The sequence below is a fragment of the Carlito syrichta genome, unplaced genomic scaffold (genome assembly GCF_000164805.1).
Source record: "Carlito syrichta isolate Samal-C Ts95f unplaced genomic scaffold, Tarsius_syrichta-2.0.1 Scaffold304588, whole genome shotgun sequence".
Lineage (NCBI taxonomy): Eukaryota > Metazoa > Chordata > Mammalia > Primates > Tarsiidae > Carlito > Carlito syrichta.
Window position 1 is genome coordinate 104717 of NW_007248684.1, and position 12798 is coordinate 117514.

The window sequence follows — 12798 nt, forward strand, 5'->3', positions numbered from 1 at the left end:
TATATATATATATATATATATATATATATATATGCAGGTACCCTTGTTGATGAGGTGCCCTTCCCCTTCCCCCTCCCCTGGCAATTTCCCACCACTACCAGTCCCACCCCTGCCCTCCCCTGGCAGTTTCCCACTACTGCCAATCCCTTTCTTTTAGTTATAGTATTATTATAGTTGTTCAAGGACAGCTTATGAGTGAGAACATGTGATACTCGGTTCTTTGTTTCTGTGATAGATCACTCAGTATTATAACCTCTAAATCCATCCAAGTTGCTGCAAAGTTCATAAGTTTGTTCTTCTTTTTGGCTGTGTAATATTCCATCGTGTATATGTACCACATTTGTTTTATCTAGTCCTCTTTCGATGGGCAGCATGGTTGGTTCCATGTTTTTGCTGTTGTAAATAATGCTTCACTAAACATGCATGTACAGGTATATTTTTCATAGAGTGATTTGAGTTCTTCTGGGTATATTCCCAGTAGGGAGATTGCACGGTTATATGGGAGGTTGATTTTTACATCTTTTAGGAATCGCCACACTATTTTTCACAGAGGTTATACTAGTTTACACTCCTACCAACAGTGTAGAAGTGTTCCCTTTTCGCGCATCCTTGCCAGCATCTGTTTTTTTTTTTTTTGAGTTATTGATGATGGCCATCCTGACTGGAGTTAGGTGGTATCTCAGTGTGGTTTTAATTTACATTTCTTTGGTAACTAGTTGGGCTGAGCATTTTTTAATGTATCTGTTGGCTGCTCATATGTCTTCTTTTGATAAGTGTTTATTCATATCTTTTGCCCACTTTGTAATGGGGCTGTTTTTTGCTGGTTTTTTTTTTTTGACACGTTTGAGTTCCTTGTGGATCCTAGATGTTAGGCCTTTGTCAGATATACAGTTGGCAAATATTTTTTCCCAGTCTGTGGGCTGTTTCCCCTCTCTCTCAATGGTTTCTTCGACTTTGCAGAAGCTTTTCAGTTTGATGAGGTCCCACCTGCTATCTTATCTCTTATGGCATGGATACTTGGGGTTTTGATCAGGAATTGGTTGCCAGTTCCAATTGCCATAAGGGTGTCTCCTGCGTTTTCTAAGGTTCTTATAGTTTGAGGTTTTACGTTTAGGTCTTTGATCCATTTTAGAATTAATTTTTGTGTGTGGAGATAGGTAGGGGTCTTGTTTTAATAATCTGCATGTGATCAGCCAGTTTTCCTAGTACCATTTACTGAACAAGTTCTCCTCTCCCCAGTGGTTGATGGTGGAGGCTTTGTCAAAGATGAGTTGGTTGAGAAATTGAGGTTTTGCTTCTGGAATCTCTATTCTGTTCCATTGGTCTATATGCCTGTTCTTGTACCAATACCAGGCTGTTGTGATTATTGTAGCTTTATAATGAAGCTTACAGCCTGGGAGTGTGATGCTTCCCCCTTTGTTGTTTTTTTTGCTGAGGATTGTTTTGGCTATTCGTTGTCATTTATGTTTACATACAAATTCCTGTCTTGTCATTTCCAGGTCTGAGAAGAATGCTGCTGGCAATTTAATGGGTATTGGGTTAAATCTGTAGACTGCCTTGGGTTGGATGGACATCTTAACAATGTTGATTCTTCCAATCCACGAGCATGGAATATTTTTCCATTTGTTTGTGTCATTTTTTATTTCTTTGAGCAGTGTTTTGTAGTTTTTGTTGTAAAGGTCTTTGACTTCTTTGGTTAGGGAGATGCCAAGGTGTTTCATTTTTTTTGTGGCTATTATGTATGGGATTGTGCTTTTTATTGGGGTTTCTGTTTGTTTATTGTTGGTGTATAAGAATACGACTGACTTTGCACATTTATTTTATACCCTGAGACTTTTCCAAAGTCCTTTATCAGTGCAAGGAGGCTTTTGACAGATTCTCTTGGGTTTTCGAGGTATAGAATCATGTCGTTTGCGAAGAGGGATAACTTGACTTCCTCTTTTCCTATTTGGAAAGCCCTGATCTTCTTCTCTTGTCTGATTGTTCTAGCTCGGACTTCCAATACTATGTTGAACAGGAGGGGTGAGAGTGGACATCCTTGTCTTGCTCCAGTTTTCAGGGGAAATGGTTTCAATTTCTGCCTGTTGAGCAGTATGTTGGCTGTGGGTTTCTCATAGCTGTCTCTTACTATTTTGAGGTATGTTCCATCTATGCCTAGATGCTTGAGGGTTTTTATCAGGAAGGGATGCTGGATTTTATCAAAAGCTTTTTCTGCGTCTAAAGTATAATCATGAGGTTTTTGACTTTACATCTGTTGATGTATTTAATTGTGTTTATGGTCTTGCAGATGTTGAACTAGCCCTGCATCCTGGGGATGAAGCCTATTTGGTCATGGTGGATGATTTTTGAGATGGTTTGCTAGAATCTTGCTGAGAATTTTATCATCTATGTTCATCAAGGATATTGGCCTGTAGTTCTCTTTCATTGTTGGATCTTTACCCGGTTTGGGTATCAATGTTATGTTAGCTTCATAAAATGATTTGAGGAGGGTTCCATCTGTCTTGATTGCCTGGAATACTTTCAGTAGGATTGGTATCAGTTCTTCCTTGTATTTTTTATATAATTCTGCTGGAAAGCTATCTGGTCCAGAGCTTTTTTTTGTAGGTAGTTTTCTTATGACATAGTCCATTTCTTGGGTTGTTATTGGTCTATTTAGGGTCTTGATTTCTTCTTGTTTCAACCTGGGGAGGTTGTGTGATGTAAGAAAGTCCTCCATTTCTTTTAGGTTTTTGAGTTTGTTTCCATACAGGTGTACATAGTAATCTCTGATAATCTTTTGTATTTCTTCGGAGTCAGTTGTGACTTGATCTTTTGCATTTCTGATTGTGTTTATTCGGGCTTTTTCTCTCTTTTTCTTGGTCAGTCTAGCTCTAGGGGTCCATCAATCTTGTTTTATCCTCTCAGAAAACCAGCTTTTGACTTCATTGATTTTTATTTTTATTTTTTTTTGTATTTTTGTGAGGTTGTAGTCTTAATTCTGGAAGGTGAATTCCAAAAAATTAAATTTAGTTGTATGAGCAAAGATCTAAGACAAGTCCCTACTGAATAACATGAAAACACATTAAACACTAATAGATATATGGTCACTTTGATCTAATCCACAGGGGAATGTTAGAAAGTTAAAGCTTGCAGAGTATAGTCAGATAGCAGGGCTTTTACAAAGGAAGAGGGATGTGAAATATGAAGATGAGGAAAAGCTGGAAAGCAGCCACTTGATGCCCAGACATGCTTCCCGGTTGTCTTCATGAGGCAGTTAAGAAGAGAAATATCTGAAAATTTAAAGGACAGATATGGTGTGTTGGTAGTTTTTCTATTTTATAACATTTTAATTTTTCTGCCTTGATGATCTGCTGCTCTTCAGTGTTTGCCAAAGACTTGGCATCCTGCCCATTTCTTTGATATTCTAGAACAAACTCCTGCTGATGGAGTTCCTGCCATCTATCTTGGAAGTCTATAAACACACAAATCCCAATAAATAGAAATTTTAATTGCCAAATGACACAGTTGAGAAATTCCATGAATATATTATTGAAAACTCTCATGTTCATCTGTACCTTTCAAGTTGCCCATATTTTTGTTTTCTTTTTTTTTTTAGTTGAAATCTTACTCTGTCACCCAGACTGGAGTGCAGTGGCCGCTCCCAGCCACTGCAGCCTCGACCTGCTGGGCTCCGGTGATCCTTGCACCTCAGCCTTCCAAGTAGGTGGAACTACAGGCGTGCGCTACGACACCCGGCTAATTTTTTTGATTTATTGTAGAGATGAGGTCTCACCAAGTTGTCCAGGCGGGTCTTGAACCCTCGGGCTCAGGCAATCCACTCACCTCAGCCTCCCAAAGTGCGGGATTACAGGCTGAGCCACCGAGCCTGGCTACTTGTTTTCTAATTAACATGGAATTGTGATGCTGGATTTTTTGTTATCAAATTTTCCTGGTTAGTGTTAGATCTGTCCGCTCTTTCTAACTCATGGGACGTTTAGGCCTCTTTTTTGTTACCAGTAGCACTTCCCTGGCCTCTTTTGAGAAGCATCTAGTGAGAGAAGTGTGGAGGATGAGAAGGACGAGTATCAGATTGGCAGGTTCCTTGAAAGGGCAAGTAACACAGTGGGGCTGGCCCTGAGGTGGGGGTGAGATGGGGATTGCTACAGTGGCAGGTGGGAGTCTGTGGAGACTTGCCCTAGAGCAGAGAGAGGCTGTTCTCTCATAAGAACAGCTTCAGCATCTCTCTTTCATCTTTTCATAGTGGCTGGCAGCTCTTCCTAATTCTGTACTGTTTTGCCTATGGCTCGTCCTCCTTTCATTAAGTAAATTGTGTCTGTGATACAGTGAAATACAGTTCACTGCAAACTATGGAAGATAATGGTATTTAGTTAGAGTCTGAAAACCCAAGTTAAAAATCTTTTTCTGCCAGTTGTTAGGGCATGACCCAGGGCATGACACTTAACCACACTGAACTTTGGTTTTCTCACCAAAAACTGAATATTTGTGTTTCATATATTATCTGTCTTATGGGATTATTGAGCATTAAATGAGAAAATATAAATGAAAGTCTATCCTAGGGCTGTGATGATGATTGTGGTTAGTACAATATTATTTAAAAGTCTAATGGAGCCGGGCTCAGTGGCTCAGCCTGTAATCTCAGCACTTTGGGAGGCTGAGGTGTGTGGATTGCCTGAGCCTGAGGGTTCGAGACCTGCCCGCGCAACTTGGCGAGACCTCATCTCTACAATAAATCAAAAATTAGCTGGGTGTGATAGCGCGCGCCTGTAGTTCCAGGTACTTGGAAGGCTGAAGTGGAAGTATTGCTGGAGCCCAGCAAATTGAGCCTGTGGTGTCTGGGAGTGTGCTATTGTACTCCAGTTGGGCGATGGAGTGAGACTCTAACTCAAAAACAAAAAAAACAAAAAAAATCCAATGGGTGGACCAGTTCTTTCCACCTAGAAAAAGACAGGATTCCTATTCAAACTCTTATTGAACAAAATCAGTACTAATTTGCTTATTTGAATTTTTACAATGAAGTACAAATGCAAGATGGATGGGAACTTTTGAAGATGCTCCTGACTGTTGAATAATTCTTATACATTTAAAAAACTATCATAATATAAGTATTTTTGAAAGATGTGTATAATAATTTCTGAAAATACCTGAAATGGCCATCCTTTTACAGATATTTAAATATGTAATTTGTTCTAAATGTCTAATCTTGAATGATTAAATAATTTGCATACTGTTTTCAGTGCCATGAATTAAAGGCTATAATTGAAGAATAATTTTTCGCAGTAAAATTATATCATCTCTTATGTAGTACATTTAAAAATATTCTAGACCAGTTCTAATTTTATAGTTTTATTATTTTAATTTAATGTACTAAGTAATTAAAAATTGCTACAAAGAAAAGAAGATGAAGATGATTTTAGTTAATTTTTTCTCAACAGGGTGAAAAGATGATAAGTAGAGTAATGGAACAGAGCCCAGCACAGTTCTTGGCACATAAAGATATTCATTAAATGTTCCTTAATGAATAAACGATGAATAATTTCTAAGCATCTTTAGACTTCGGGAAAAAGCACCATTCTCAGTGCTATATAAAATATGAAAAAAATAGGTTGACATCTTTATATTAAAGTACCTCCATGTAGAAGTCCCACAAGCCGATTTTTATTGCATCATTAGAGTCTCTGTTTGCTCTGCTTCCCTTTTCTCTTTACTCTTGGTGTAGATTCTCAGGCCTAAGTCAGTTACAGATGTCGAGAGAATTCTCCATGGGTATCTTGCATTTGTATATCTTTCTTTTGTTTTTTTGTTTTTGTTTGTTTGTTTGTTTTGAGTTGGAGTCTCACTATGTCGCCCACACTGGAGTGTAGTGGCTGCTCCCGGCCACCACAGCCTCGACCTGCTGGGCTCTGGCGATCCTTCCGCCTCAGTATTCCAGGTAGCTGGAATTACAGGCGCACACTACCACACCTGGCTAATTTTTTGATTTATTGTAGAGATGAGATCTCACCAAGTTGCCCAGGTGGGTCTAGAACCCGCGGGCTCAGGCAATCCACTCACCTCAGCCTCCCAAGGCGCGCAGGATTACAGGCTGAGCCACTGAGCCCGGTTTGCATTTGTATATCTTGCAAGCAGAAGTACTAATTGCTCTTTATTTTGGACTTTCTCTTCAAGGATGTCTATATAGCAAACAGCTTTCTAAGACAAAGATGGTCCTTCCTTCTGGAGCCAAGTGCATGTTTGCTTATAAAGCCTTAGAAGATAGAGATAGTGTCTCCCTCTAGAACAAAGGGCAGACATTGCTTACTGTCCAGTCTAATAAAGATAATATCTCCCTCTGAGATAAAAGGCAGGAATGCTTATTGCTCTTTATAGAAGATCTGGGTTCCCTAAGCTTAATGCTCCCCTCCTGTAATATAACCTACTGCATGCGGAGGAGTCACCTGGTCCTTGTTATGTCACCCTGTGGGAATTGGGATTAGGAAACTGGTGCTAAAATTGCTGTTGTTTTCTTTACTATTACTGTTGTTGAGTAATTAACTGCCCTTGGCCTCTAACCAAGGCATCTCAAGTCTTCTACCAGTATCCATGAAACTATGGCAGGCTAACCTTGTCAACTTGCAAGTAGGATAAAATCTCAAACTCGAAACAATTTTTAAAACAGGTTGCAGCAATATTTGGGGAACTTGGCTGTTGTGTTGTGTAGTTGGTACACTCATTTGGGCAAGGTGCCCTTTTACCTCCAGTGGCTGACCACCATTTTGGATATACATTGGGACCTTGGGAACATATTCTCAAGAGAAGAAGTGAATATGCATCAGGGTTGGATGTAGAAGATGGAATGAAATCTAGAACCTTTGTCCCAAAGCACTGGCTAGAACTATAAAGCCTCTGATAATTCTCACTTGAGGCAGTGGTTGGACAGAGACTACAGAGGAAGAAGGAGGAAGAATAAATTGATAGAAGAAAGAAGATTCTGGGGCCCGGCAGAATGGCACCCGCAAAGAAGGGTGACGAGAAGAAGGGCTGTTCTGCCATCAACGAGATGGTGACCCGAGAATACACCATCAGCATTCACAAGCACATCCATGGAGTGGGCTTCAAAAAGCATGCCCCTCAGGCACTCAAAGAGATCCGAAAATTTGCCATGAAGGAGATGGGGACTCCAGATGTACGCATTGATACCTGACTTAACAAAGCTGTCTGGGCCAAAGGAATAAGGAATGTCCTGTACCGAATCCATGTATAGTTGTCCAGGAAACAAAATGAGGATGAAGACTCACCAAACAAGCTTTATACTTTGGTGACCGATGTCCCTGTTACCACTTTCAAAAACCTACAGTCAATGTGGATGAGAACTAATCGCTGATTGTCAAGAACATCAAATAAAGTTATAAAACTCCAAAAAAAGAAAGAAAGAAAGAAGATTCCACGAAGCTTCACAGCAGCCTCAAGTCATTTGTGCTTATCAAAGCTGTTAAGTCACAGTGTTGGCACCTATCATACTAAAGATTATTATGCATTTTTGTGAGCATTGGCTCCTTAATGCCTTGTTCTGTGTGCTCACATGAGTGCTAGTGGCTGAATGTGACTAGACTTGTTCTAGGAAAAGGCATGACAGCAGTGTCTGGCATTTTTGGTCACTCTGCTTATAACCCCTGTCATTCGTCTCCCAGCCACCACTTAGGCAACTCTAACCACCTGCAAGACTGGTCACAGACCTCTAAACCTCAGAAGTGTCAGCTCCTTCTGACTCTTTCAGAGTTGGAATATAGTAATGCTGCCTCCTAGAACAAACCCTTTGACTACTTTTCTGTTGAGAGAAAGCATTCAGGGTTGTTACTTAGATGTGCTGTATGTTCTTACTTGTTAGCCACATGTTGAAGCAATTGTGTTTTATTTCATGCCACAGGGACTTTTATCCGGCGTCATCGGATTCCTCTTCCACCTCCTGATGATGATCAGTTTTATACTGTGTATCATTTTAATATCAGCATAGACATTGTGTTCTATGGCCGGACATTCAAGATTTATGACTGTGATAACTTCACAAAAAATTTTTTGAAAAAAATAGGAGTCAAATTAAATTCCCCGGGACAATGTCCAGATGATCCTTACTTGAAGATGCGAAGAGAGGTAAGAAGCTGATATGTTCATGTGTTCTTGTCTTCAGACTGAGAATCCCTTTGGAGAGTCAGAAAAGGTATTTGTACTCCTGATGGGCAGATGTGAAAGAACTTTTAGGGCCATAGTTATTCGAACTGTCCTGTTCTTTGGGCTGGAAACAAGGCTAAGTGTTGGCCTCAGAATAGGAATGACTCCCTCACTGCTTCTCCCCAGTTCTCTCTGTAGAGTCTCCCTTTCAGGCGGTAAAAGTCTTCAGTGAGCTGCTCAGGTGGGACAGTTTCTAGGCATTTACAATTGACTTTGTGGTCACTGACGTATGAGTTGTGTCCACATTTCCTTGGCTTGTCTTTTCCTTGGCTTGTCTTTTCCCATATTTCCCTAACTCTGGCTAGACAAATCTTTACTTTTTTGTGTGTGTGTCGGAATCTCACTCCGTCGCCCAGGCCGGAGTGCAGTGGCACGCTCACAGCCACCCCAGCGTTGACCTGCTGGGCTCCAGTGATCCTTCCACCTCAGCTTTCCAAGTAGCTGGATCTATAGGCACGCACTACCACACCTGGCTAATTTTTGATTTATTGTGGAGATGAGGTCTTGCCAAGTTGCCCAGGCTGGTCTTGAACCCACAGGCTCAGGAAATCCACTCGCCTTGGCCTCACAAAGTGCTTGGATTATAGGCTGAGCCACCGGCCCGGCCCAAATCTTCTATGCTACTGACTTAGTGAACCAAGCTTTTGTCTTCCCAGCTACTCTTATGGTAGTATTGGATGCTGAGATGTTTTGGAAAGGTCAGGCGGGCTGTGATTCTGATTTACCCCCATTAGGAAAAGATGCTTCTCTACAAAGTCTGATCAGTTAGTGCAGGGAGTAAAGACTCAGTCTTTTTAGCATTATTGTGTTCCTTCTGAAGTTTTTTTTTAAACAATCCCTTGGCACAAATTTTGTTTTCCAGAAGAATTTAAACACTCAAAAAGGGAATGTGATGGGGAACATCACACACCCAGCCAAGGTCCTTTGCTGGGACTGGAATGCAAATCTCTCGATTCTTTTTTTTTTTTTGAGTTGGAGTCTCACTCTCGCCCAGACTGGAGTGCAGTGGCCGCTCCCGGCCACCGCAGCCTCGACCTGCTGGGCTCCGGAAATCCTTCCGCCTCAGCCTTCCGAGTAACTGGAATTACAGGCATGTGCTACCACGCCCGGCTGATTTTTTGATTTACTGTAGAGATGAGGTCTCGCTGCCCAGGCGGGTCTCGAACCCGTGGGCTCAGGCAATTCACTCACCTCAGCCTCCCAAAGGCGCGGGATTACAGGCTGAGCCACCGAGCCCAGCTTCTTTTTTTTTTTTTTTAAGTTGGATTCTCACTCTGTCACCCAGACTGAAGTGCAGTGGCTGCTCCTGGCCACTGCAGCCTCGACCTGCTGGGCTCCAGCGATTCTTTCGCCTCAGCCTTCCAAGTAGCTGGAACTACAGGCACGTGCTATCACGCCTGGCTAATTTTTTTGATTTATTGTAGAGATGAGGTCTCACCAAGTTGCCCAGGCAGGTCTCGAACCCACGGGCTCAGGCAATTCACTCACCTCAGCCTCCTAAGGCGCAGGATTACAGGCTGAGCCACCAAGCCTGGCTATCTCTCGATTCTTACCCTGATTTTTATCATTATTTGTTTCCCTTTTATTTTTCTATTGAAGTGTGATTACACACAGTAAAATACATAGAAATTAAGCATACAGTTAGATGAGTCTTATCAAATACATATGCCCGTCCCCTGCCCCCCAAATCAAGATGTAGAGCATTTCCATTCCTCCAGAAAGTCCCCTCATGTGTTTTTGTAATCAGTTTCTCTCCATACCCAGGGATCAGCACTGTTCTCATTTCTATCCCCATAAATTAGTTTTGTCTGTTTTTTTAAATTATTTTTTAAGCTTGTAATTCATTTTTCTTGCGGGAAGATAACAAAATTTAGAATAAAATTCTCATTTGATTCTCCTTTGATCTCTTGTTAAAAGTCACCTACAGGATCATTCATCTATTCCTGCCTCCTAGCCCCAGCAGAATTATTATTATTATTATTATTTTTTTTAAGTCAGAATCTCACTCCATTGCCCAGGCTGGAGTGCAAGTGGCACACTCACAGCTACCCCAGCGTCGACCTGCTGGGCTCAGGTGATCCTTCTGCCTCAGCCATGTTGCTGGAACTACAGACACACTCTACCATGCCTGGCTAATTTTTTCATTGATTGCAGAGGCGAGGTCTTGCCAAGTTGCCCAGGCTGGTCTTGAACTCTTGGGCTCAGGCAATCCTCTCGCCTCAGCCTCCCAAAATGCTAGGATTATAGGCTTGAGCCACTGTGCCTGACTAGAATTATTCTTTAATGTTGTAGGGCTATAACTCTCTGGAGAAACGTGTGCACACACACACACACACACACACACACACACACACACACAGCCCAAAAAATGTATACACGTTTTAAGAGATGTTGTCTATGTATTACTTTTAGTTTGCCATAATCAGAAGTGTCTGGATGCTGATTGTAACTACTTTGAGTGCCTCTTGTTATTGCAGAAGTCAAAGGTGACTTGTATTCATCTTTTGTTATCAGTATATGTTGAGTATTACAATTCTAGCACAGTTTTTTTTTCTTAAAATGTGTATACATTTTTGGCTGTGTGTGTATGTATGTATGTATATATATGTAGTTGATCCTGGAGTATCTAAGTTAAAATGCCCGTGTATCAGTATACGAAAAGATTTTTGGGTTTCAGTTTATTTTATTTTTTTCCAAGTGCCCTGGTTGAAAGAGTCTAGATAAATAGAAAGTATTTAGAACGAGCAGAAAGAACCTGAAGGAAATGGATCCAAATGAATTACCACCCTTTGCATATGGCTATACTCATTCACTAACAGTTGGTGTTATATGATAGTGATTGTGAATGATGATGCATTATATGAAATTACATAGAACTCTGTGGGATTGCATAGGTTTATAAAGAAAATTTTTTTTTTGTGTGCCAGGAATTCAGAATAAATACCAAGAACAGCTAAGACATGTTTTAAATAAATTCTTTTCAGATTGGGAAACTCATTTTAGCATTTATTCTCTCAGGGAAAAAATTCTTCAATACATACAGAAATCTTTGGAAAATTAGTAGTTTAATAAGAGGCTTTTATATTGACTTTTATGCATGTAGTTCTCCAGTGTTTGCTGCCTTGAAATGTAAAGTTAAAATTAAACAATTTAACTTCAACTGAAAGGATTCCAATGCTATATAATCAATAATGCATTTCTTAGAGGCCTTATAATGCTAAAGAAACATTTTTCAATTGATTGAAGTAGAAGTCCCATAATTTCATTTAAATATCAAGGATAAGACTGAAGAGCCTCTGGAAAGCTGTTGTGTGTTGTCATCTTACCCCCCCTCCCCATGTATCTGCCATGGACAGATACAAAATTTCAAGAATTTACAAAGAAGATTGTAATAACAGGATTTGGAATGACATCTCCCTTGTCAATGAGCATTTCCTTATATAACAATCCTATATGGTTACATCAGATAGAATGGGGGCAGTTTTGCTCCAAAACAGGGCTGAGAATGATAGAGAGAAGAGCTGCAACAGAAAGACTGAGGATCTGGTAGTTGATGGTTGGGAGGACAGCTAAGGCAGGGACTCTGTATAGACCGGAAGCTCTTAATTTGCATGCTCCCATTTCCTCTGGGCTTTCATATCCTTATATCTAAAACTTTTTGAGCGAAACCAAAACCATGACTGTCTTTCTTCCCTTTTACCTTTATTATCATCATTATTATTATTTTTGAGTCAGAGTCTCATTCTGTCACCCAGGCTGGAGTGCAGTGGCACACTTGAAGTCACCACAGCCTCAATCTGTTGGGCTCAGGCTATCCTTCCATCTCAGCCTTCCAAGTAGCTGGAGCTACAGGTCTGCGCTACCACACCCGGCTAATTTTTGTGATTTATTGTAGAGACGAGGGCTTGCCAAGTTGTCCAGGCTGGTGTCGAACCCGTGGGCTCAGGCAATCCTCTCGCCTCAGCCTCCCAAAGTGCTGGGATTACAGATGTTAACCACCGCGCCTGGCTTCCTTTTACCTTTAAAAAAAAATCTTTGAGTAAGAAAATTCAGATATGAATTTTCAATGAAAAGACAAATAGCTTTTTTATTTGAGAAGTAATCAGCATAGATCCAAATCTACAGATCTTAAAGCATACAGATCAACGAGTTTTGTAAAATGTATACAGCTGGGTACCCATGAAAATCAAGATGTAGAATTATTTCCATTGCCCCAAAAAGTTCTTTTTGTCTCCCTTTCTCGTCAGATCCCCTACCCAGAGGTAATTACTGTTCTGATTTTTGTCAGATTACTTTTGAGTGTTCTTTTTTTTTTTTTTTTGAGTTGGAGTCTCATTCTGTCACCCAGACTGGAGTGCAGTGGCATACTCCTGGCCACCACAGCCTCGACCTGCTGGGCTTGGCGATCCTTCCGCCTCAGCCTTCCAAGGAACTGGAACTACAGGCGCGTGCTACCATGCCCGGCTAATTTTTTGATTTATTGTAGAGATGAGGTCTCGCTGCCCAGGCGGGTCTCGAACCCGCGGGCTCAGGCAATCCACTCACCCCAACCTCCCAAAGGCGCGGGATTACAGGCTGAGCCACCGAGCCCGG

At 41.0% G+C, this 12798-nt stretch overlaps 1 protein-coding gene and 1 pseudogene across 1 annotated transcript in view; both read left to right on the forward strand.

Moving 5' to 3' along the window:
• EFHC2 (EF-hand domain containing 2) overlaps positions 1-12798 on the forward strand; it is a 192156-nt gene that overhangs the window by 79170 nt on the left and 100188 nt on the right. The window contains exon 4 of the mRNA XM_008060303.2: positions 7904-8127. Within this exon, the coding sequence (XP_008058494.1) occupies positions 7904-8127 (224 nt within the window). The remainder of the gene's footprint in view (positions 1-7903; positions 8128-12798) is intronic.
• Positions 6983-7360, forward strand: LOC110595819 (annotated as a pseudogene).